Below are 27,990 nucleotides of genomic sequence, written 5' to 3' on the forward strand. Positions count from 1 at the left end.
TAGTCTTGCATCTTTTAAGAAGTGCCTTAAAACCCATCTCTTTAGGAAAGCTTATGGCCTCCAAGACTAACCAATACCTCACATACCTGTCTCCTGCCCTCTCCTAAAGGGCAGTCCACCTTATTTGATTGCAAATTCCTGTCCTAATGTGTTTTACACCCCACCTCCTATAGAATGTAAGCTCGATCGAGCAGGGTCCTCTTCAACCTATTGTTCCTGTAAGTTTATTTGTAATTGTCCTATTTATAGTTAAATCCCCTCTCATAATATTGTAAAGCGCTACGGAATCTGTTGGCGCTATATAAATTGCAATAATAATAATAATAATAAAACATCATACAACATTAAATGATCCATCTGGGCACAATAACAAATAAATCAAAATAAAGTTATGGTGCGAGAAAGTACCTGGTGCTGTTAACGAATGGTTTAACACCCTACTTTGGAAGACACTGCCCGATGTTTCTGGTCTCAATTTCCTTTCTTGGTCCTAGGCTTCAATCATGAAATCTTGGAATGGGTTCTGCTGATAGGCTGAGAGCATCACTGGCACTCTCAGATTATCTCTAGCTCCTCATTCGCAAAATAGTGTGAAAGAGATATGGACTTTTTTGATTGAAGCCTCAGATCAAGACAGAAAGTTTGATGAGCAGAGTAATCAGGCACCGTCTTCCAAAGTTTGGGGTTGAAATGTTCACTAATGGTTTAATCCCTTAAGGTAAAATGGCTCCTAGGACCTCCTTGCACCATAATAACTTAACTGTAACAAAGTTGTTATGGTGCCTAGAGTATCCCTTTAAATGCAGCAGTATTGACAAAATCTTTGTCCATTGAATCACGTGGGATTGGAAAGAATACAACAATTTATCAATTTAGTCAATCAAATAGGAGGTGCGAAAGGAGGTATTTATAATACATACAACATGAGTAAAATTAGGGGAGTTTTATCAAAGTGATTTGAAGAGTCCTTTATATTTAGTCTCTGATCTATTTGTGTTAAATTGTTCTAAAAAGGGTCTGTTTGCTATGAGAGAATACTGAATAAGACTTGGAGTTGAATCTAATCATCTAGCAAATCTTTTACCATTGATTTTGAAGATTTATGAAAGTGATTCTGAGCTTTGGAAAAAGAGTACAAATAAAGTAAATAAAAACGAACTTCACCAATGAAAAAGAATAGGATCTACATGCAAAATATGAAATAGCTACAGTATAAACACCTTATTCATGATTTATTGTTAAAATATGCACATTAAACAGAAGCGGAATGTTTATACAAATAATGTTTACATTTAATCATTTGATACCCGAATGTCTTTCTTTCAGGAAAAAGGGGTTTGACTGCACAATACATCAGTATAGTGAAATTATATAGACTTTCTGCTATATATTTACTATTTTATATTTTATTATGTAGTTGAAATATTACACTCCTTTATGGTAGAACACTTCTAATCAGTAAAAAACTAAAATAACAGTTCTCTGAAGGAGCATCCCAAGCACAGAAAGAGTCAATAGAACAAGTACTAAACTGCAACTCTTATTGAGGAAAATGAAAATGTACCAAAAGTACTAGTTTTGTAACTAAAACCTCCTAGCACTTTATCGATCCTCAATCCTTAATCCTCACCCTAGGAAACCTAGTTCACTCAAGGGAAGCTTTAACACATGAGTGCAATAATTCTTAATTCCAAAACTGGATTCCATTAACGCTAAGCTTTACCCTGAATAACCCATAGGCGTGCGCACGGGGTGTGCCGGGTGTGCCTGGGCACACCCTAATCCCCGCGGCACGCCTATGGATTGAGTCCTGCAGGAACAGAGTTCCTGCACTTTTTTTGTGCAGGAACGCCGTTCCTGCAGGCACTCAGCGCCCCCCTTCCTCCCCCCATGTTCCCCCTGTCATGGATAGGGGGGGGGGGCAAGAGGTTATGGACCCCCCCCGGTCGGCTCTCTCAATATCAGCCGCGGCGAGGGAGCTGTGTGCTGTCTGCTTCCTCTCGCCGCGCGCTGCTTGCTGATGCTGGGAGCCGGAATATGACGTCATATTCCGGCTCCCAGCTACAGCAGACAGCCCGCGCGGCGAGAGGGAGCAGACAGCACACAGCTCCCTCGCCGCGGCTGATATGGAGAGAGCCGCCCGGCCCACTGGACCCCAGGGACAAGTCCACGCCAGCACTCCAGGTAGGGAGGCTGGGTGGACATTTTTTTAATTAAAAAAATAATAATTTGTGTGTGTGTGAATGTGTGTGTTTGTCTGTGACTGTGTGTGTTTGTCTGTGACTGTGTGTGTGTGTCTGTGACTGTGTGTGTGTATGTGAATGTGTGTGTCTGTGAATGTGTGTGTGTGTGTGTGAATGTGTGTGTCTGTGAATGTGTGTGTGTGTGTGTGTCTGTGAATGTGTGTGTGTGAGTGTATGTGTATATGTGTATCTGTGAATGTGTGTCAGTGTATGTGAATATGTGTGTCTGTGAATGTGTGTGTCTATGAATGTATGAGTGTGTGTGTGTCTGTGAGTGTATGTGTGTGTGTTTGAGTATGCGTGTCAGTGTGTGTATATATATATATATATTTATATATATATACACACACTGGAGTGTATATTATTTTTTTTGGGGGGGTGGGAATCTTGGTTCCCACACTTTATTCCCCAGGACTTTATTCTCCCCTGTCGGCTCACGCAGAACCGGCGCTGAGTGTCGGCTCTGCTCTAAGCCTCCATGGGCCGGCGGGGAGATCAAAGATCTACCTCACCGGCCCACAGCAGCATGAAGGGAGGCAGGAGAGGACCCGGGGAGCTCTAGACAGCAGCTCCGCCAGGTTCCTCTGGCGATATCTGAGCGTTGCCGCGGCAACGCTCAGATCTCACGAGAGTTAACTCTAGCCCCGCAGGCTAGAGTTCACTCTCCACTGGACCACCAGGGATGGCACATGGCAGCAAGGATCCCCCCTCCCTACATAAGGTAAGAAGGGAGGGGGGATATTTACTAATCTGCCCCCACCTCCGCAATCTGTCCAAACATACAGCACACACACACACACACACACACATACAGCACCCACACACAAAAAGCACCTACAGACATACAGCACTCTCACACAAACAGCACACACACAGCACCCTCACACACACAGCACCCACACACATACAGTACACATACAGCACCCTCACACACACAGTACACTAACCGCACCCTCACAAACACACACAGCACCTTTACAAACACACAACACCCTCACACACAGCACACTAACAACACCCTCGCAAACACACACACACAAACAGCACCCTCAGAAATACATGACACCCACACACATCACACAAACAGCACCCTCACACACACCTCACACACACAGCACCCTCACACAGCACACTAACAGGACCCTAACACACACACACAAACACCCTCACACACAAACAGCACCCTCACACACACACACACAAACACCCTCACCCACATAGCACACTACCAGCACCCTCACACATACACACACACAGCAGCACCCTTACACACACCACCCTCACACAGCACACTAACAGCGCACACACACACACACACAGCAGTGTATGTATATATGTGTGTGTATATATATACATGTATATACATACATATACATGCGGCGTGTGTTTGTGCTTTAGGGTGCACACCCTAATGCAATAGGCTGCGCACGCCTATGGAATAACCAAGAATGTATTGGGAAAATAACTAACACACTGTAGATGCTTTGGGATGCAACTATAATATCTGCCTGACTGAAAAAGATAATAGTTATAGGATACTATTTTAACTATCTCAATTATGAAATAAATATTCTCTCTCTAATTCATATGCCTCGAATCCCTTAATTTTATTACCCCTAGTAATGAGGCAGGGACTGGAAGCCGATCACACTTCATAAACCAGTGTGTGCATGCATACCCCTTAGTGACCAGACCGTTTTTCAATTTTCTTACCGTTAAGGAACAGAGCTGTTTTTACATTTCTGCTGTGTTTGTGTTTAGCTGTAATTTTCCTCTTAACCATTTACTGTACCCACTAATATTATATATAGTTTTTCTCGCCATTAAATGGTCTTTCTAAAGATACAATTCTTTTCATTATATCATATAATTTACTATTAAAAAAATTATAAAATATGATAAAAAACAAAAGCGTTTTCTATCTTTAACCATCAAAATCTGTTACGCATCTACAACCGCCCAAAAACGTCCATGCTAAATAGCTTCTAAATTTTAGAAATACCCAATGTTAATATGTTCTTAGCTTTTTTTATTTGCAACTTATAGGGCTATAAGTACAAGTAGGCCATTGCTGTTTCAAAATAAATATTTTTAAAATGTAGTATCAATAGTGACATTGTAACACTGTTATCTGTCATAAACCTCTGAATCACACCTCACATGTACATATTTTTATAAAGTAGACAACCCAGGATATTCAGTATGGGTTATTTTCAGTCTTTTTTAGTAGCCACTTAGTCACAAACACTGGCCAAAGTTAGCATTTATATTTGTTTGTGTGTTAAAAGTGCAAAAAACAATTATGAATGCTAACTTTGGCCATTGTTCATGACTAAGTGGCTACTAAAAAAGACTGAACATTCCCCATTTGCAATACCTTGGGTTGTCTACTATTGCAAATGGTATGCCATTGTGGGGGTAATTCTTATTCCTGCGTTACCATACGCTCTCAAAGGCAACATAACCAATCTGGCAAATTTCAATGCGAAAAAAAGGAATATCAAGCCTTATATTTGACCCTGTAACTTTCAAAAACACTATAAAACCTGTACATGGGGGGTACTGTTATACTCGGGAGACTTTGCTGAACACAGACATTAGTGTTTTAAAACAGTAAAACGTATCACAACAATAATATCATCAGTGAAAGTGCCGTTTGTGTGTGAAAAATGCAAAACACTTCACTGACAATATCATCGCTGTGATATATTTAATGTGAAACATTAATATTTGTTCAGTGAAGTCTCCAGAGTGTAATATTTTCATCCTCACCTTACGATATTTGCACTCAGCGGCCATGCGTCTGTGTACCTGACTCCTGCAACATGTTAATGGACACCGGTCGCTGTGGATCCATGGCAAATTATAGCCCCACGTCCACCCACATTGAGGACGACATCGGTGTGCGTGTGACGTCTCGCGGGAGATGCGCGCGCATGTTCTGGGGTCAAAGGCAGATTTTCGGCCAATCAGATTTGTAAAAGGCTTATGTTTCCGAGCATTTATTTTCTGGTTATTGACTTTGGCTTTGTTTGACTTCCCTGTATTCTGATATCCCTGACTTTTGGCTTTCCCTCATCGTTGTGTTTACTTCTGTGTCCCTGACCAGTATTCTGACTATTCTTGGGTACGTTTAGTCCGGCCATTCTAAGGCCCGGTAAGACGTTACCTTTTAGTCCTAGGTGTGACAATTCTACGTGCTGGATCAACTAGTAATCCTGACACAGAGTAAAACAGAACCACCATGTATAGGTTTTAGGGTGTCATGGAAAGTTACAGGGTTAAATGCAGTGCTAGCAAATTAAATACTCTGGACTTTCGGCCTGGGTTGTCAGACAGGTCTCTCAAATTGCAATCAATAAAATTACTTAATTATGTAAAAATATTACATAAATATGCACATAGACTTAAAATATAGAAATATGTATACATATTTAAATGCTATGTGCATATTTATGAAATTATTTATGTAATTATGTATATGGAGATAAATATATATATATGCCGTATTATTTTTATTTATTTATATATATATATATATATATATATATATAAAATTCCATTCTAAGTGTATTTTAAAATAAATATATATATATTAAAATCAAAATACAGTTAGAATAAAATGACATACATATATTATTTTTAAATGTTTATTAGTTTTGCATTTTTTAATTTACTTGTTATTTATATTTTATAATATATATATATATATATATATATTATTTGATTATTTATATAGCGCCATCACATTCCGTAGCGCTGTACAATATACACGCGTGTGTAATTTAATTATAAGTCTATGTATATATTAATATAAAAATACACTTAGTGTGACATTATATAAATAAGATATATATTATATATAGATAGAAATATATTATACACCCTGTTCCAAATTATTATGCAAATTCTATTTAAGTGTCACAAAGATTAAATATTTTGTTTTTCAGTGTAACTCATGGATGGCATTGTGTCTCAGGGCTCTTTTGATCACTGAAAACAATCTCGGACACCTGTGATAATTAGATTGCCAGGTGAGCCCAATTTAAGGAAAAACTACTAAAGGAGGGTGTTCCACATTATTAAGCAGAGCACCATTTTCATGCAATAAGGGGAAGAAAAAGGATCTCTCTGCTGCCGAAAAGAGTAAAATAGTTCAATGCCTTGGACGAGGTATGAAAACATTAGATATTTCACGAAAACTTAAGCGTGATCATCGCACTATTAAGAGATTTGTGGCTGATTCAGAGCACAGACGTGTTAGTGCAGATAAAGGCACATTGAGGAAGATTTCTGCCAGATCCGTGCATCGGATCAAGAGAGCAGCTGCTAAAATACCATTACATAGCAGCAAACAGATATTTGAAGCTGCTTGTGCCTATGGAGTCCCCCAGACATAAAGGTGTAGAGTCCTCCAGAGTCTTGCAACTGTGCATAAACCTTCTATTCGGCCACCACTAACCAATGCTCACAAACGGCTGTATTAGGCATAAAAATACATGAAGACTAATTTTCAAACAGTCCTGTTCACTGATGAGTGCTGTGCAATCCTGGATGGTCCAGAGGGATGGAGTAGTGGATGGTTGGTGGACGGCCACCAAACTTCTGGAATAAAAGGGAATCATGACATGTCACACATGTCATGTGTCCTTAAGGGGTTAAGGAGTTAAAGATAATGATATTGTGATAATATCCACAGGACATGAATTGCAAAAACAAAATGCAGATGGTTAGTAAATCTGGTGTAATATTCCATGCAATATGACAAGAACAGCACAGGGAAAAGTTTCATCCTAAATGAAGTACTGTCAGTCACAGTTGCCACAAGGCCACTCTACACTTAAATAAGAAGGGAAGAGAACAAAAGAGGCAAAATGGAGGCTGTCTGAAGAGAAATACTGTGGTGGAGAGAAATAGTTAAAGACATTAAAGGGACACTAAGCACTAAAACTATTACTGCTTAAAGTAGTGGGCTTGGTGCCTGGATGTTGTCCCTGCAGGTTGGCAGTTGTGAGCAATTGTGAGCATTACCTTTAGAGATACAGCAATAGGAAAAAAAGAGCAGCTGTGGTTGTGGTAAGACCACGATGCCACTGGATTAAATGTGAGTTTATTTGTATTATTTTAGTTTTTCTGGGGGGAGTTTAAATCTAAATGGGACCATGGGCACACTAATGTTACAAATACAGAGTTGTATTTGTAATGTTCAAGTCTTCCTTTACAGATACAGTGCTGGTAGATTATTTAAAGAAATTATCCAGGCACAATAACCACTACAGCTCTGTGTAGTGGTTATGGTGCCAAGAGTTCCGGGACCCCCTCTCAGAGTAAGTAGTCAAACTGTTTAAGAACAGTTTGACAACTTACCTGGGGTCTGCTTGGATATGGGGCTGTTCTAGAGCATAGGAGCAGTGGTGTGTGTGAGTGGTGCAATGTTGTGAAGGGTGCAGTGTGAGTGTTGCAGTGTGTGTGAGGGGTGCAGTGTGAGTGTGTGTGAAGAGTGCAGTGTGTGTACATGTAGGGCAGTGTGTGTGTGTGAAGGTTTAAGTGTGTGTTTGTGAGGGGGCAGTGTATGTCAGGGGTGCAGTGTGTAAGGGGGCAGTGTATGTGTAAGGCAGTGTGTGCCAGAGTTGCAGTATGTGTGTGAGAGGTGCAGTTTGTGTGTATGAGGGACAGTGTTTATGTGAGGGGTGGTGTGTGTGTGGGAGGGGCAGTGTGTGTCAGGGGTGCAATGTGTGAGGGGGCAGTGTGTGTGTGATGGGTGCAGTTTGTGTGCATGAGGGGCAGTGTTTGTGTATGGGGAGGCAGTGTATGTGTGGGTCAATGTGTGTATGGGGGGCAGTATGTGAATGTGTAGGGTGTTATTGTGTGTGTGGTGGGGAGGGAGGCAGATCAAAGCAAATTAACTTTTTTTTAATTATTATTTTTTTTAATTAAAAGAAATATAATGTATATCCCCCCCTCCCTTCTTACCTGCAGTATGCTTTCCATACCCGGTGGTCCGGTGGGGAATCCCTGGTGGTCCTAGTGGTGAGAGTGAACTCTAGCCTGCAACTAGTGAGGCTAGAGTTCACTCTCGCGAAAACGGAGCGCTGCCATGGAAACAGCTGCAACGCTTCAAGCTCGCGAGAGGAGAACCCGGTGGAGCTGCAGGTCAGAGCTCCTTCGGTCCTTTCTCTCTCCCTTGCCAGCTGCCAGCAGAGAGCCTAATCTTCCCTCCGGTCCGTGAAGGGCTGAAGCTTGGATAGCGCTGGCCCTGCATGTGCTGGCAGGGGAGAGCCTCGGCCTGCTCGGTTTTCTCGGAAAGGGGGGAGCAATTGGATCCGCCACTGTGTATCTATGACTGGTGTAGTGAATGGTATAGGTATAAAGCAAGAAACATGAGATTAAAGGGACACTCTAGGCACCCAGACCACTTCAGCACATTGAAGTGGTTTGGGTGCAAGCTCCCATCACCCTTAACCCTGAGCATGTAATTATTGCAGTTTTTATAAACTGCAATAATTACCTGCTAGGGTTAACTCCTCTTCTAGTGGCGGTCTACCAGATAGCCACTAGAGGGACTTCCCAGTGGATAGATTACTTTTGGTCGCCTAAACGATGTTGGACGTCCTTACGCTATGCATGAGGACTTCCAGCATCACTGGAATCCCAATGAAAGCATTATTCAAATCCTAAACAAGTTTGTTTTCCTGGCACTATAGTTTCCCTTTAAGGATATTGTTGGTGTGTCTGAGTGTATACCAGTTTCACATAAATAATACTCACAGTAAAGTGTCTTTAAAGTACAATAAATGCGTTTAGAAATCAATCTGTGTAAATAACATACATTGTTCTTGTTCTATACTACATTTTAGTTGAATACATTTTTATTAGCAAGTCACATAGAGTGGCCCATCACCACTCAGACCCTTGAAACTGAAGTGTCCCTGTCATTTTCAAATGTTGGGAGGTATGAGATAGTAATTTTGAAAAATGTCTGTGGTTTTGAATGAGTATAACAGGTAGATAGGGATGGGGCTGGGTTGAGAATTGAGAAGGTGGGAATGTTTTGGAAGGATGATCTCACCAAAGCTGGCACTTATAACAGTACATAATTAAGAATTTTTGAAAATTATTATTTTGTGCCATAATTTAAGATGGATGCATGTAATTAGAACCTCCCTTATAGCCCCTCATGAATATCAATGCAAACAATATCTACTTACCAACATGCTCCGGCGTACGTAATGAGGATTCTTTAACCCCTTAAGGACACATGACATGTGTGACATGTCATGATTCCCTTTTATTCCAGAAGTTTGGTCCTTAAGGGGTTAAGGAAATACACCCACAGAAATATACATTTTCCCAATCTTTCTCAATGCATAGCAAAACATAGAGTTCAGTGATATACAGTGGTTGAACTAAAGTAGAGATGGCCCTGGTGCAAGAATTTTGTTTGGGCCCCTTATCACAAGGATGGAATAAAAAGTTAGATCCCTGTCTGTCAAACGAGCTGGAGATCTACCATTTGCTCATGCTTGCAGGGTTGTCGTTAGCACTGAGCAGTGTTTACGTGTTTGAATGTAAGCATGCAAATGTAGGGGTGTATTGTGTAGTGTTGTATGTTTTTTATGTACTGTTGCCATTTGTAATCAGTGTTTTACTTGTGTGTAGTGTTTGCCTTTAAATGTAGGGGTGTATGTAGTGTTGACATTTGCATGCAGGGGTATATTTGTGTCTAGTTTTGGAGTTTGAATGTTGAGATGTGTACACATATACACTGCCACACACACACATATCTACAGACACACACTGACACATCTGGATAAACAGTCACATGTGCTGCGGAATATGTTGGCGCTTCATAAATGACGAAAATAATAAAAAATTAATAATATACACACAGAGACACACTTGCAGATACACATCCTTACACACACACACACACAAATACACAGACACAATGACACTCAATAAAGATACTCAAACACTAACACACATAAAGATGCACAGACACACTCATACCACGGGCCCACATTGATACACAGATACACATAACATATACACACACATATAACCACAGATAACACATGCACACAGTTAAAACATAAACCAACATACAGATTACACATATACACACATAACACATAAACAGATAACACATATACATATATAGATAACACATGCACACAGATAAGACACACACACACAACACATACACAGATAACACATATACATACACAGATAACACACATACAGACTCAAAGATTGCGTAATATATCTTTAGCCACCCCCTGCTTCCATACCTTTATTGTGCAGGAGTGTGGCATCTGGTTGAGTGTGATGGGACTTTTTCTGGTTATGGCTCTCAGATTCCCTTCTCTCCGGTCCTCAGCTTTCTCCCTCTCCTATACAACTTGTTTGTTCACAGGGTTTGAACTTGTGTCCACTTAATCCTTCCTCCCAGCACTGTAGCTTCTCATAGACCAGGGGGACAGGCCCCACAGTTAAGGACCACGGTGCCTGACCGGGCCCATAGTCAAAGATGGCCATCGTGTGGCCCGAAATGCATGGGCAACCCGAAGGGCCCCCTGAGCCAGTGGCACCAGCGGTAGGTCCGCTACTGATGATAGACTATCGCTATGCCATATAATAAATGAAGACAAGCAACAACATAATTGCTCGTCCATGGTCATTGTTGCTTGATTTGTGATGCATCCCTATGGCACTTCAGGGAGTTGAAACCAAATGCACTCTCTACTATTGTGTTTCCCTGAATATAAGAACCCCCCCCCCCCTGAAGTTTTCCCGAACATAGATGTGCAGGATTCCATTCACGAGTAAGCTTATCTATGTTCGGGGAAGTTTCTCCGAACATAGATACGCAAGAACATAGATACGCAAGATTCCATTCATGAGTAAATGCGAGTATTCGATTAGCGAGTAAGCTAAACTACAGTATGTTCTGGAATCTTTACCCAAACATAGATTTGCAGGATTCCATGCCCTAGTGAACTACCCCAAATTCCCCCAAACATAGACCATAGACCCCCCCCCCCCCCCCCTGAAATAAGACCTCCCCGGAAAATAAGCCCTAGTGATTTTTTCGGGGGGAAAATTTATATAAGACTTATTTTTGGGGAAAGATGGTAGATAACTAGGGAAGAAATGCCACTGTGAAAAAGTTAGGAGTTAGGAGCAAATATTTAAAGTGTGGGCTCCTCTGAACAGAATTTGTACAGGGTACACAATCCTTGTTTGTGGCTACTGTGGTGTATCACCCATAACACAACACAATTAATAACAATAGTGAGATATCAGGGCAAGTTTTTTTAACAAAATAAAATTACCTTTCTTTTTGTTCTTTTCATCTTTTTTTTCTCCATTTACTTGAAATATACCTGTAGAGTCTTTCTTTTTACTCTTCACACTTTTCTCAATGCCATTTTTATCTGTTTTACCTGTTAAAAACAATATTATTATATTATTTACAATTATACTGCAGTAATTAGAAAATAGAAAGGTGAAAAAAAAACATAGCTGAATTGTTATGTCAAAATTATAATTACTGAAACCCAACTTGCTTACAGCAATCGACAACTATGTTACCAGCCATGTGGGGAAGTCTAAACAACAAGGCAAGGCAAGATGTCAGCAGATATACAGCTCTACGAGCTGCCATCACTATACTCCTTCATTGGGTCAGCGGACCCACCTCCCAACTGGCTGTCTATTCTGAGGTATCTTCTGACCAAAGAAGATCTATAATCAGCAACTGCAGCCATCAAAGTGGAAGTTAAGACCCTGAGATCTGACCTGCAGGGCCTAATCACAAAGAAATGGAGAGAGCAGCAGTCTGTGGCTATGCAAAGGGCCACAACTGAATCACAAGTAAACCAACACACTACGATTTTGTAACACATGGCCAGAAACATCAAGGACATAGAAGAGAAAGCCAATGCAAATAAATCAAAGTGAGGGATCTCCCTGAAATGGAAAATACCACCAAGGACCTCCATTGGTTTACATAATTACATAGCTGAAAAGAGACTTGCATCCATCAAGTTCAGCCTTTCTCACATATGTTTTTGCTGTTGATCCAAAAGAAGGCAAAAAGAAAACAGTATGAAAGCGCTTCCAATTTTGCAACAAAGTAACAAATAATTTCTTCTTGATCCCAAAATGGCAGTCTGATATTTTTTGGGATTAAGCAGCTATTATCCCACTAATTAGAAATTATATCCATGTATGTTATGTTTTTGCAAGTAATTATCCAATTGCTGTTTAAACATCTGTATGGATAAAACCACCTTTTCAGGAAGACAATTCCATATCCTTATAGTTCTTACTGTTAAAAAAAAAACTATTCTTTGCCTTAGACTAAATCTCCTTTCTTCTAGCCTAAATGCATTAAATTTCATCTGACATTTTAGTGCCTAGTCCCCCAATCTATCTAAATCCCTCTGCAGCATAGCAATATCCTGCTCACATTTGATTACTTTACAAAGTTAGTGTCATCTGCAAACACTAAAACATGGCTTTCAATGCCTATTCCAAGATCATTTATTAATATGTTAAATAGAAGCAGTTCCAAAACACAACCCCGAGGTACACCACTTACCACTTTTGTCCAGTTTGAAAATTTACCATTAATGACAACTCGTTGTACTCTATCCTTAAGCCAATGTTCTACCCAAGAACAAGAATATTCATCTAGACCAATTTCTTTTAGTTTGAACACTAACCTATTGTGAGGAACCATATCAAATGTCTTGACAAAATCCTTATTCCTTAATATATATTTCTCTCTCTCTCTCTATCCCTACGTCCCTTCCTCTTTTTTGACAACAAAATGTAAAAACTGCCCCCCCCCCCCCCCATTCTGCCTCCATAACATTAGTCCGAATGCTGATGTGTTGAGATGTCAAAATGTTTCAGTGGCGTCTCTGCAGGAAACACACTTTTGTGCTGATGGTGGGAGACTCTTATAGACTCAAATAGTTGTTTTTTGTGTGCATGTGAAAAAAAGTGAGGTAGCGATACTATTTTCTAAACATACACTGTAGATGAGGACGGCAGGTTTCACTTTATTAATGGCAATATAGCTTCACTAACATATACTTTTGCTAGTATTCTATTCTCAGATCACAATTGAATCACAAGTAAACCAACACACTATCCTTTTGTAACACATGGCCAGGCAGGATTCTGGGAGCAGTTCTTTCCAAGTTGGAGGGTTACCGGGAGGGCCTGCTCGTTATTGGCAGAGATTTTAAAAGCTTTTCGAGGAACTACTCTTCCCACGCATGCTGCACAGTAATGCTATTATGCTGGGGAAAAGTTTTCACAGGGACTCTCTTTTGACTACTATAGCCATTACCCCCAAGTAGGGTAACGATCCTGGGCAGCGTAAAAGTTATCGCCCAATATCTGTGCTTAATGTTAACCACAATCTGGCTTTGTTCCGGGTATGGAGGCGAGGGACAACATGACCAGGGTGTTTGACGTGCTACATGCAGTCAGGAATGCAGGTCGGCATCTCCTTCTCCTTTCTACGGATGCTGAGAAGGCTTTTGATTGGGTCGACTGGTACATGAAGGATATGTTAAAAGTGATGGTATTCAGATCGCAGTTACTCACTTTAATTGGTTCTCTGTATAGATCAACAACAGCCCAGGTGTGGGTCAATTTTTTTAAACCGGTACTTATCCGGAATTCGCAGAGATGCCCTCTCCCTGCTTCTGTTTATAACATCCCTAGAGTCTTTACTTGAGACAGTACGTGAGAGTGAGAAGATAAAATATATCTGACAATCCACATTCTAAATGAGGCCAAGAGCCCGATGTCCCTGTTCTGGAAAAGAGATGCCTCTCCTCACATTAGCCTGTGGTTCAAATGAATCGAGGAAATCCATTGTATAGAAGGCCTCACATTGAGTGTTGTGGGTCAGATTCAGTCTTACTTAGATAGCTGAGGTGATAGACAGATAAAAGATGCTGGTAGGGAAAGAGAGACACACAGAGGGTCTAGGAACAAAACACACCAAAGGGGTTGTGGTAGGAAAGATAGACATACAGAGGGGCTGCAGGGGCAGAACTACACACAGAGGGCTAAGGAGGGGGAACATGAGACACGTAGAAGGGCTGGGAAAGGGGATAAGAAACACAAAGAGGGCATTGGGAAGAGGGAAAGACACACACAAAGAGCCTGGGAGAGAAAGGGACACACAGAGGGCCTGAGCAAGGGGAGAAACACACAAAAGTGCTGGGGTGGGGGGAAGAGACACACAGAGGGGCTGGGAAAGACACACAAAGGGGCTGGGGAAAGAAGAGACAATGGGGCAGGGAGGGATGGCACCATCTGAGTGATTAATCTCATTACCAGAGGCAACATTGGGCACACCAGTGCTACTCATCTCCAATGATGCATAAAAGACCTGTGATAGGGTCCATTGGCCTTTTCTTTTTGGGGGAATAGAGACAGATAAAGGAACTGGGCGGAGAAACACACAAAGGGCTGGGGTGAAGAAAGAAACACAAAGAGGAGCAGTGAGAGAAAAAGACAAACAAAGGGTCTAGCAGCAAAAGTGACAAAAAGGGTCTGGGAGAGAAAGAGACATACACACAAAGTGGCTGGGTTAAAGTAAGAGACACACAGAGAGCTTGGGTGGAGAAAGAGACAAACAAAGAGGCTGAGGGAGTAAGAGACACACAAAGGGACTAGGGTGAAGTAAGACACACAAAGAGCTTGGGCGGAGAAAATGACACACAACAGGGCTAGAAAGAATAGAGAGACTCACAAACAGGCTGGGGGAAGTTATTGACACAAAGAGGCTGAGGAAAGAAAGATATACACAAGAGGGGATTGTAAGAGATGCACAAAGTGGAAAAAAGGGGTTGTAAGACTCTAAAGGGGGATACAATACTCGGGGTAAAACATTCAAAAGAGTGGTAAGAAATTCAATAGGGAGTTTAAGAGATTCCCGTTTTTTGGGAGGGGGGGCAGGGACAAAATGTATCTTTGTCTGTGTAGCCAAAAATCCTTGCACTGGCTCTGTTCTGATTCTGCAGGTTTGCAGTATTACATGCCTATGGCTTCATTGTTGTATGACCAGTAATTGTCAGTAATCTTAATTAAATCTTATTTATAAAAAATACAAATAAAAAAATCTGCTTCCATATCTGGTTCTATAGGAATCCTAATTCCACAAAAAATTGCAGGACAGTAATCTTAAACACACAGTGTACCATTTGAAATTCTGGATACAATCACATACACTAAATAATATCAGAAAGTATTACTTTACTAAGAGGATAGTGGATGTATGGAATAGCCTTCCGGCTGAAGTGGTAGTGGTTAACACAGTGAAGGAGTTTAAGCATGCGTGGAGTAGAAATAAGGCTATCCTAGCTATAAGATAAGGCCAGGAACTAAGGAGAGTATTAAAAAAAATTGGGCAGACTAGATGGGCCGAATGGTTCTTATCTGCAGTCACATTCTATGTTTTTTGTTTTTTTTATATTATGACAATATTATGACACATTTGCCACTATTTACTTGCATAACTTTTGTCAATATCTAACTTTCTCTAGAATTCTACAATATCTGGCTGGCTTTTAGGAGGGCATCTTGCTTGTTGAAGGTGATATCAATGTTCCTCTGGTCCTTTGTTTGATACGTCCACCAGTTGGACTCATATTCCATCACATATCCTGTGTACTATGAGGCTCTCACTACAAAATCTTAATCTCTCAGGTTACTGCCCAGCACAAAGATTTCACATTTTACAATTCTCCTAATAAATTTTATAGTCACATAGACAACTACTTACTCCCATTTGGCAACCTACACCTACTGACCTTATCTATTCAACCTATGACCTGGTCAGATCATTTCCAAGTCCTTATTACCCTAGCCTCTTTCTTGCACAGACCTAAACTGTTGAAATGGCGCCTCAATAAAACAATACTGGATGATCCACAAATCAGGCAATGTCTCAGACAGTGCCTTAAAAAGTATTTGCCCCAAAAAGGTTATTAACAGGATATAATTGGATAGTAAGAAATCCTACAGATGAAAGTATAGGACATTTAGAGAGATAAGTAAAACAGAACAGTAAGGTTTCAGAATTGCAAGTAAGACGTTTAGGGAATCAGCCCTCTGTTTGGAATAAGCACTGATAATTCAGGTAAATAACAACATGCAATAATGGTTAGTTGTGTAGTCCAGGTTGGTATGATGCAGGTTGGCAGTGTAGATCAGGTTGATATAAAGCAGGTTAGTAACATAAAGCAGGTTGATAGCGTAGTTCAGGTTGGTATGAAGCAGGTTGGTAACAAAGGTTGATAATGTAGATCAGATAGGAATAAAGCAGCTTGCTAAGGTAAAGTAGATTAGTAGTGTCGATCCGGTTGATATCAAGCAGTTTGGAAAGGTAAAGTAGATAGACAGCCAGGATCAGAAGTTCTTTCAGGTAGACCATCTGGGTGTGGTCTTTTGTAGGATCAGTAATCAGTCCAGGCAGGTGAGGTAGAGAGAAGGAAAGATCAGTCCTAGTGGTTAGGGTGAAAAACTGGCACTTGTTGTAAGGAAACAGAATAAAAGAAACATAATCTCGGTTGTCAGGATAGGATCCTGACATGCCACTTATACCCAGCTCCTACACCTTAGATCCCAACTTAACACCCTTATCAATGTAAAAACATGATAATCCGTGTTATACATGAAAAACGAATTTGTAAAATAGGAAATAAAAGTGGAAAACTTTCTCTCTTCATGGGCTATTATTCCTACTTTTACAATACGTCAACTCAGCAACAACTTACTGACTCCACCAATCCCCAGACTCAAATTGACAATTATCTTAACAAATATATACAGGGCGGACTGACAGTGTCCTGGGCCCGCGGGTAAAATTAGGACCTGGGCCCCCTGCAGATATATATATATATATATATATATATATTAACTTTGTTTTCCTGGCAGGAGGATTAAGGCTGAAGTGGGTGCTGGGGGGCATAGGAGCATAGGTTATAGGGGCTGTAGTGGGGGCAGAGGCTGTGTTGGGTATAGAGGCTATAGTGCGGGCAGGCGGTAATAGGAGCTATAGTGGGGGAATGGGGAAATAGGGGCTATAGTGGGAGTAAGTGGAAATATGGGCTATAGTGGGGGCAGTGGGTAATAGAAGCTATAGTGGGTACAGGGAAGGAATAGGGGCTGTGGAAGTTGCAGGGGCGGGATAGAGACTGTGGTTGTTGCTGGGGGATAGGGGCTGTAGTGGGTGCAGACAGCAATAGAGGCAGTAGTTGGTGCAGGGGGAAAGGGCAGTAGTGGGCATAGGAGCTTTAATGGGCATGGGGTTGTAGGGGATGCAGGGGGTACAGGGGCTGTAGGGGATATAGGGGGCTGTGGTGGGTGCAGCAGGTATAGGGACTGTAGTGGGTGTAGGGGTTGCAGGGGTTCTATTGGTTTTATGGGGCTCTAGGAGGTGTAGGGGGTATATGGACTGTAGGGAATATATGGGCTGTAGTGGGTAGGGGGATATAGGGGCTGTAGTGGTTATAAGATAAAGGGGCTGCTGGGGGTAGAAGGGCTGAGCCTTACCTTTAGCCAAGGAGGAGGAATCCCTGGTGGTCCTGAAGCATGCTGTCTCTCACTGAAGTGCTGCCTCTAACACAGATCAGGTAGCTCCGCACGGCTGAACTTTTGACACATGATGTCACTTCCTCTATAAGGAGCCGCACGGAGCTGCCTGATCAGGCTTACAGACAGCTCTCCTTTCAGGCACACTATGAGGCAGCCTAGTGGGTCTTTGGGAAGGCCCCATTAGCTGTCTCTCAGTGTGCCCTGCTTGGGCTGTGTGGCAGAACAAGGGGAGAGGGGCCAAAAAAGAAGATAATTTTTTTGTAGCAGGGGCCGTGCGTGAGATTGTTTAACTCCCCAGCCAGCTGTTCCTTTCCTGCACAGCGGGTGGGCCCCCAAGAGCGTGAGGCCCTTGGTCCATGACCGATTTTCCCGAGTGCTCAGTCCGTCCCTGAATATATATCAGTTTTCTCTTTTCTCTTTGAATAGTGATGAGCTAGAAAAATAGATTACTATGCAGGGCTCTGGGGACACTTTAGGTTCCCCAAGGCGCAAACTCTAGGTCCTATCAGCTTTACAGCCTGATATATTAATGAAAACATATGTGCTAGCACATTCTTTCTTATCCTCTTGTAATGCCATTATTCAAGGGCATGCATTGCATCCACATCCTTGTTGTGATAATTACTGTATTACTTAAACCTGGTAAGGACAATGAGCTTTGCCCCAGCTATAGGCCCATATACCTTCTCAATGCTGACCATAAACTTCTGTTGAAGATCTTAACTGCCTCAAAAGACACATGCCAAACTCAATCAAACCAAGTCTGGTTAGGTTTCTACCAGTCAGGGAGTGATGGCACCACCTAGTGATCAATCTCATTCACAGAGCAACCTTGGGAACACTAGTGCTACTCATCTCCAATGATGCATAAAAGACCTTTGATTGGGTTCATTGGCTGTTTTCATTTTCCTATGCTCAGGCACGTGGTCCTATGCCCTAACATACTCAAAAGGACTGGGGTAATGTACACATCATGTTCTGCTAGGATTAATTTGAACGGCTCTCTATTGGAGCCTTTTAACATGCGTCCATCCATGGTTTCAACACCGCTACTGGAGAACACTGAGTCTCTGCTTAAGCAAATTACCTATTGTTCTTCATGGCACTGGCTATTTGTGTTCCTTAGCAATCTTAAGGTTAAGTTGACAAAATCCTGCTACATGTTACCTGGGTAAGGCACATTAGCACCTCATTGAATATGAATGTTCTCATATGTCTCTTATATCTCGTTTATATGTTTCCTACAACAATTCCTCCCTGGTACTTTTCTGCTCTCCATTTACACGGTTTGTCGGTGCAATAATTTGCCATGGTTTCAAAACAATGTCCGATTCAACCTAGGAAAAAAAGGCCTGACCTATATAACTACTATAGGGCCTCCCACCTTCTGTGTCTGGTGGAGTGGCGCCTCTCCACATAAGCTGTGGATAGCGCTGGAACAACTAGAGGTGGAATGCCCTGTGTCCCTGCTCCCCTGGCTCCCATCATCACTGGCTTGCTCTAGGCATTCTACACACCAAAATTTCTTCCCCACAATGACAATTTGGGCAAAATTAAAGCACACTTGCCCATTTAGCACCACCTCTGCCCTCAAGATACCACTGCATGAGTTGCTGTGTCATACTCTGTCTGACTCTCCCATGACAAGCTGGGTCATAGTCCCCCTCCTCTTGTGCTCAGGATATTTCACCATCTCATAAAATGTCTCCTAGAAAATTACGGCAGCTGATGGCAGTCACTACTATACCTTTTTTGGTTGAGATTTCATTATCATGGACTGCATAAATGTACACTTTACACGTTTAGGCAGGAACAACCTGACCATCCACTAACTCCATTTAATACTGGAACATTCAGCACCCTTTTACGTTGCATATCTATTTGTTGCTTCTGTCCTTAGTAACTGTAACTAACCCTCTCCATACATGGGCGTAGGAACCGGGGGGGGATGGGGGGGACGCATCCCCCCCAGCAAATCATGCGGGGGGGACAGGTAATGGGGAAATCCCCCCCAGCTCCGCCGGCCCCCCTTTTGCTGCAGCCGCCCGAGCGCTCTGCAGAGAGCCTCAGGCGGCTGCAGCTTTGCCCGGGCTGGTGCGTCCATGAGGGCGCACCGCCCGGGCGCAGCCAGAGGAGAGGGGCTGACAGGAGGGAAGCGCTCAGCGCTCCCTCCTGTCACTCCCTCAATGTAGCGTGGCCGAGCCTTGTATAGTCCGCCGGTACAGGGAGCATCTGTCTCCTGTACCCGGCCGGACTAAAAGGAAGTGAACACTGAGTGTGCACTTCCTGTTAGTCCGCCGGGTACAGGAAACAAAAGCTCCCTGTACCCGCGGACAGTACAGAGCTCGGCCACGCTACAACACAGGTAGGGGAGGGGGGAAGAAAGAAACAGGGAGGGAGGGGAGGGGGAAGAAAGAAACAGGGAGGGAGGGGGGGATACAGAAACAGGGAGGAAGGGGGGGATAAAGAAACAGGGAGGGGGGATAAAGAAACAGGGAGGGAGGGGGGATAAAGAAACATGGAGGGAGGGGGGGATAAAGAAACAGGGAGGCGAGGGGGGATAAAGAAACAGGGAGGGAGGGGGGTAAAGAAACAGGGAGGGAGGGGGGATAAAGAAACAGGGAGGGAGGGGGATAAAGAAACAGGGAGGGGGGATAACGAAACAGAACATTGATTTTTGGGACTAGTTACAAACAGCCTCCAGAGAGCCTGTTCTACACCAGACCAGTGGAGCCAGACTGCAGCTAGAGCCCATCATCATCCTCATCTGGTTGTAAGTAGGCAATCTAGCATATTATTCGTGGCACTAATCTCTAATTTACCTCACATTAAAGAAACACTATAGTCCCCAGAAGCACTGCAGCTTAATGTAGGGGTTCTGGTGTCTATAGCCTGTCCCTGCAGGCCTTTTAATGTAAACACGGCGGCACTCCAGCACTGGCGTTAGTTAACATGGCAGAAAAATAATTGGAAAGGGTTAGGGGGGCTACTAATAAGGATAGGGGGAGAGGGGTAGGTAGAAAAATAATTGGAAGGGTTTAGGGGGGCTACTAATATGGATGGGAGGAGGGGGAGGTAGAAAAATTATTGGAAGCGGTTAGGGGAGTACTAATATGAATGGAAGAGGTAGGGTGGGTTCTAATATGCATGGAAGGGGTTAGGGGGTACTAATATGCATGGAAGTGGTTAGGGGGGTACTAATATGCATGGAAGGGGTAGGGGGTTAATATGCGTGGAAGGGGTAGGTGGGGTTCTTTTGTGCATGGAAGGGGTAGGGGTGGTTCTAATATTCATGGGAAGGGTAGGGGGGGTTCTAATCAGGAGGATCCCGGCGCTGTATCCGGGTAAGTAAAACCCCTTCCCTGTAGTGACCCTTTAATGTTATTATTTAATCATTTATATAGCGACTGCAAATTCCGTAGCGCTGTACAATGGGATAAACAACTCCTAGTTTACGGAATAAGAATATACCCGGCGAGTAAAAATGCTATCCCCCCCAGATTTTTTTGGGTTCCTACGCCCATGTCTCCATATAAAGTCACATAGGAGGAAGAAATTAACCTACACTTCACCGACACACAATGCGTTAAAATGTGTGCTCTTACACAATACTGCTCCATCTCATTCCATACAATGGAGACGGCATTTCTGCTTATTGACATGTGTCTTGTATATTCTTAATGGCGTTTGCCTAACGCTTTCTCATTGAAGACATCAACTGCAGCATGTGGCTAAACTAAGAGAAATTGATCTATACCATTGCCTAAAGCAGTTGTTAAAAAAACTAGCATTATTAGTTTAGCAGATGAAACCCCAGCCACCCCCATGGTTCTTTCTTAAAGTGGAATGAAATACATATACAAAATTGATTTTTTATTTGTATTATTAACGTTTTCTGGAATGATGTTCCCATGCTGTGAGCAGCCTGCTGTGTGTGAATTATTTTTTTGCAGTCAATGTGAACTATTCAACTCACTAAAAACTGAAATGTGTTAAAAAAAATAATAATTATATATCTATTTTATGTAGTAGTGATATATGAAGCCAGATTATTCCTTGCATATATAAAAAAAAGAATGCCCGCAGCCCACAGAGCACAACGCCTCGACACTCAGTCTGCCCTGGAAGGGGAAGAGACTTGGCCACAGTGGGCACCCAAGCCCATGGACTAGTGCTGCAGTTCCTCAAGCAGGCCCAGTGCCGGAGGAGAGCCCTGCCACACAGAGCATTGCCGGATACCCGCATGGACTATCCAACCGCCCTGCTTCCAGTCTGGCTATGGCAATCGGTAGATCCAGGCACCACCTGCCTGACCGGAATAGGCTGAAACTCGGCATCATAGCAAGCTGTCAGACCACCTGAACTCAATTTAGCAACCCCTGAAATGCAACTGTCTTATGTTTGTTCTCACCTAGTTTTTGTTGCCTCCACTTCACAATGGCAGCAATCCCAGTGGCCATATCTCTGTCAGCTTAGCATGTTATACTCTTTTTTGCTTTTATTTTCTAATATTCACAACAGACTTAGCATTTACTTTGCATATACCTTCTTGTGTCTAACTAGCCTGGACCACCTGGGCATAGTCTGTGCAGGTCAGTTTTTCACTCATGGGCATAGTGCCCCTACTCTCACTCTGTTTATGCAACCAGTACCTAGGTCTCAACTCTAGCCTGTAAACGTTCTATCAGCCAGCACTAGTACTGTGTTTCTGTAGCTTGAATAATTAATCTACGTACCTAGCATGTTCCATATCATTAGCCTGTTTAAAATATAAATTTGTGCATATATCCTCCATTACCCCAAATGTAAAGCGTGAATATATGCATGAGTATTGCTGGGACCTATTGGGGGACCTCAAGCTTGTTGTGATTTTCCTATGCACTGCAAAAATACAAAATAAAAAAAATACAAAAATTATGTTTGGCCAATAAAAAAGGTACGAATTTAAGATACAAATTTTATCTGTTTTATACATCACTGGACTAATACGACTACAATCGCTACTTGGATTTTTTATATATACTCTGAAGTGAACCAGGAATATATATATTCCTGGTTCACTTCAGAGTCTTTGAAAAATTTTTTGTAAGAATTACATAGGATTGACACTTTAAGGAAAAAGCACCGAAAATAACATTGTACCTAAGAAAACTTACATCCTCTGCATTATATCAGTAGCTAAAAACGACTGGCAAAGGTGTTCCTCTGCATGCTAGATTAGAATCATAACTAGAATATAAATGAGGTAACTTCTGCCTAGAATCCAACAATATGACAATATGATTTCCCTCTCTTTTTTTCTCGTTTGTTACATAAAATCTGCAGCAAAGACTAACCATCTGTTCATATTATTTACATTTAAGGAGTTACAACTGGCTTCTAACTGCAGTTACATTCAACACCTGCAGTTAGCTAACAATATAAAAAATGCCCCTTTACTAAAATTTTCCAGGTTTTTCTTTAACTTTTTACCTATTCCACACCTATTTGCTGAAATGTAAATTGATGGGAAGTGTAAATTGTGTGGAAAAAATAGGTAATGTGAGACATGATATAGAAAAGTTTTGGACATTTATAAGCAATGGGTGACTATTGTCTTATGTTTTTGAAGAAAGCCTCTGTATAGACCAGGGCTGCCCAACAGGTAGATCACCAGATGTTGTAGAACTCCAACTCACATGATGCTTTGTCATTCTAAATGCATTCTAAAGCCATGCAAAGCATCGTGGGAGTTGTAGTTCTATAACATCTGGGGATCTACCTGTTGGGCAGCCTTGGACTTTATTATCTCTGAAGAAAAATGTACATCTCTGCCTCTTTTGTTAAATTTGTATATTTTAAATAAAGTTTAAGTGGTCATTTTTTCCGGGTGCACAGTATGCACCCACAGCACACCCTAATGTGCCGCTGCAACAGAGCTCTTGTACAACAGAGTACCTCTGCCCAGTTCGCTTCCTAGTTGCTTGCAGGTACCCTACACCTATAATGGGCACAGGGTGACTAAAACATAAGAATAGTCCAGGGACCTACATAAACAGTCTGTCTGAAGCTCCTAATGATGGTGACTATTGTCACAGCCGCGCATGTTGATGATAACTACAACATGTAGTCTTGACTCGTCTGGACGAATATGCTAATTTTGTGTAATATATTGTTGATATGAATTTATTTTCAAAGGTTGCTTTTTATTTATAGTCTAATAATAGTCTAATAATAAATGTGTGGCAATCATATACTAGGTTATAATTTTTTGATATGCATATGTGTCCAAAAGATACATAATGTGATGGTGTAAAGAAAGAAAGAAATATGAGGAGAATGACGATATAGTGACTTAACTTATATTTATCCATAGGGATTTGTTAGTTCATACAAAATTAATAATGATTTTATTGGTTTGAAAAAGAAGACATGGAAGAAGACACGGAAATATGAAAAGACTGATGGGATACAAAGTTATTCAAGTCCCCAAACATTACAAGGAGCAATAAATGTGCATAAATAAAGCAGTCAGATTAACTGTGACTTCATACAACTATTGGTCTCCTAGCCTTCATCATTACAGATGTACTATGAGTGATTGAAAAATTTGTAGTGTGATGCCCAATTTGCATGATTCATTTTTCATTGTCAAAATATTGTCAATCACTTTGATGTGTGTAGTGAATGCATGGAATGGTTATCCAGTAGAGGTATCATGATAAATGTATGTGGCCATCTCTGTGTGGGAAGCAATGGTTAAATCTCGTCGATGTCTGGGAAAACACCCTGAAATGTTACAGCAATCAAGTAAAGGTTTTGTCTGTCTGTAAAACAAATGGTTTAGAAATACTTATGACTCTTCTCTGGTTCCAAAGTCCAGAGATGTTTATTACTACTGGAGCCTTATAAGATAAATTGTCAGAGACAGCTTGAAAAGTAACACCACATTTACTATTCTAAGATCAATGAAGATCATTCACTTAAAGTTTGGAATCAAATTTAAAGTGTCTGGATTCACCGAGTTGATTTGACCTGTACATATATATATATATATATATATATGAAACACTGATATTTAATTAGTATAGTGAGTATTAGGTTTTTCTAATTTTCTCCTTTTTCTTTTATGTTTGTTGGTGTATGTAAATGTAAATGGTGTATGTAAAATATATTGTATTTATATGTGCTGTGATTATTTTTGTTCACAATAAATGTTCTACTATTATGTTCTACCTTTATCTGGTATAAGAATCTCGTTATCATAAAATGTATATTGTAGTACTGTGGTTTCACAGATATTTTTGATAAATTGTGTTGTTGTAACGAGATTATACCCCAACACGTAGGATCCAGCTAAACAGAAGACAACACAGAGGGAAGATACGTCTACCGGTCCTTAGAGTGGCCGGACTTGACGTATATAGGAGAAGTACAGAGTCAGGAACGATCCGAGGTCAAGGGCACAAAGAGACAGCGTAAACTAGGACTAGCCGGGGTCTGGTACACAGGAAACAGCAAGCCGGCAAACAGAACAGATAAGGATAAAGCGAAAACGAAGTCAGAATACAAAGCCAAGGTCAAATACGGAGGAACACAACTGAACACCACAAGCGCTAAAGGGAACTGTAGCAGAAACCACGATAGGGCAAGGAACTAAGGGAAAAAGGTAAGTTTAAATATCTTCTAAACTAATGTGATTGGCTCCTGTCATATCCACACCCCCCAAAAGGTAAGTGTATGGGGAGTGTGGTATGATAAGGGCCAATGGGAGCCTTTTGGCAATTTAAGCTCCCACCGTCTCTTTAAGAGCGCGCCCGAGACTCGCGGCGCGCTCTTAGATTCAGGCGGGACACGTGACCGCTTCTTGCGGTCACTGCCCGCCTTCCTCCTGAAGCCGTTGGATGAGCCGCGCACGGCTCGTGCAGCAGCAGGACCGCGCGCGGCTCGAAGAGAGGACCGTGGCCGGCCCTCGGATAAGGTAAGTAGCGCTACAGTTGTGTAGTCATTTGGTTGAGGTAACCTAAGATGTCCTGTTTGTAAATTGCCTTGGTAGTGCCAGCTTTATACTAGAATAGGTGTAGGTGGTTTTAAGAAGGATTTCTAATATTGTCGGTCTAATGCAGACAAACAGTGATCAACCCTTTCATTCCCTGAAGCAAGTCACATGTCCACCTCCAAGTGCTGCTGTTCATGACATTTAGTATATGTTTAATCAAAAACTGGTCATATAGTCATGAAACATGGATATACATAAAGTACATGTAAGTACATGTAATTTCCAGGTATCAATTTCAGCTCTAATGTTACTAGTCTGTAACTATATAATTTACTATGAGAGATATTGACTAATAATTTACTAGTTCTTAAACAGATTTTTCACATTGGTGACGTTATGAAATAACTGGTTGAATTCTTAGTCATAATTGGATTTTTAAGGGTCTTTTTTCTGGCAAGGAAAGTAAGCGCTATATGTATTTCTATGCATGTGATTACCTTTTTGTTTTTTCTCTTTGCTTTCAGATGCATTATCACCGCCTCCCTTCTTTTTTGATGTTTTAGGTATGTCTTCTTCTTCGGATTCCCCTTTTGATCCTATTAAGAGTGCCACAAGAAATCAGGATTTAAATGAATATGACTTATCATGCTGAATATGTTAATTAAGTCTGTTTTAACTAATATATTGTACATGAAAAGGAAAAAATATATAAACACCACTACAGCACGCATCAGAAGTGCCATGGCGCCTACACTTTTAAGTAGTCTGTTTTAGAATTACTTGATTTCTTACTGGGCACTGGTCCTTGCCTCCACTACTATTACTTACCTGTTTAGCTTAAGCAGAGAGGTAATCCCCACAGTGCAAATTTTAGCTCATTGGTAATCAACTGCCAGTTTCAGCCAGTGAACTAGTCCTGCACTGTGGTCAGGAGAGTTAATGGAAGCTCCTGCTTAGGAATATCTTGCATTATGTCGACACTAATGGAAGTAGGTAGTGGGGCCTTGTGAACCAGGTAAGAAATGAAACCAATCTAAAATGGTTTGACTATGTATAATAGTAGGGCACGAGGCCACTCCATCATCATAACCATTCTAGCTCTCTACAGGGGTTTTGGTGCTTGGAGTGTTCCTTTAAGTATGAGAAGCTCGCAAGAAATGTGTGAGGTGGAGACTTTACTGCTTTTACTGACCTGTAACTTGGTTGAATTTTAAAGGAACGAATAAATATTGGAAGTTGTTGTTTTTGGACTGGATTGAAGTATTGCAAGTCTCCATAGTACAGGTATTTATTTATTTCCACGGTTAACACACTCTTCCCTCATTATTGTACTTCATCTTTTAACCCCAATAGCCAAAGGATTATAATCTGCAAAGAACAACCTGCGAACGCTGAGCAATCTAATTAACTCTTTCTTAGCTCACCCAAGGAAGTCCTACAGCAAGGACAGACAACCTTCGGCACTCCAGATAATTTGAACTACATCCCCCGTAATGCTGTTACACCTGTAATGCTGGCAAAGCATTATGGGAGGTGTAGTCCAAAACATCTGGAGTGCCGAAGGTGGCCTATGCCTGTCCTACAGTTTATTTTACAAGCAATACAATATGGATACAGTTAAAACCAATATATGTGCTAACTCACATTTTGTAATTTTAAAATAGTAACAGTAATATATTTTGCATATACTAACATCTGGAAGAATTTAAAAAATATACATATAGCAGCCTCAAGCAAAATTACAACACTACTCGTTCCAAAACAATATATTTTGATTATAAGATGGTTTATTATTCACTCAAATAAAAACATTGTATTGAAATACAGAGGAAATGGTTCATTGAACAGTTACTGCAAAAACTGTGGTGAAAGTATTATTCGGAAGGTTAAAGATTCCACCATGACCCACACTATAACTATTTGCAGCTTTAACATAGTGTTATGAAAGACTACCTTAACGTATGGACTTTTTTACAACATTTGGTTATACGTTTAATTAATTATTTAGGATATATCAAACATGTGTTGGGTAGTTTTGAAGAATTTAAACTTGGCAAAGGCTCCTTCTTTGTCACAATGGAAATTAGGTCCTTATACTCTTCAATTCTGCATAACATAGAGCTACAAGCCTGACAGTAT

General features: G+C 41.3%; 1 protein-coding gene across 1 annotated transcript in view; it reads right to left on the reverse strand.

The window, feature by feature from the left end:
* The window catches only part of TULP1 (TUB like protein 1), a 106,113-nt gene that overhangs the window by 63,768 nt on the left and 14,355 nt on the right, over positions 1 to 27,990 (reverse strand). Inside the window, exons 4-5 of the mRNA XM_063444402.1 lie at positions 26,349 to 26,447; positions 11,579 to 11,689 (exon numbers count right to left, since the gene is read on the reverse strand). Of these exons, the coding sequence (XP_063300472.1) occupies positions 11,579 to 11,689; positions 26,349 to 26,447 (210 nt within the window). The remainder of the gene's footprint in view (positions 1 to 11,578; positions 11,690 to 26,348; positions 26,448 to 27,990) is intronic.

This window comes from Pelobates fuscus, chromosome 1 (assembly GCF_036172605.1).
Source record: "Pelobates fuscus isolate aPelFus1 chromosome 1, aPelFus1.pri, whole genome shotgun sequence".
NCBI lineage: Eukaryota > Metazoa > Chordata > Amphibia > Anura > Pelobatidae > Pelobates > Pelobates fuscus.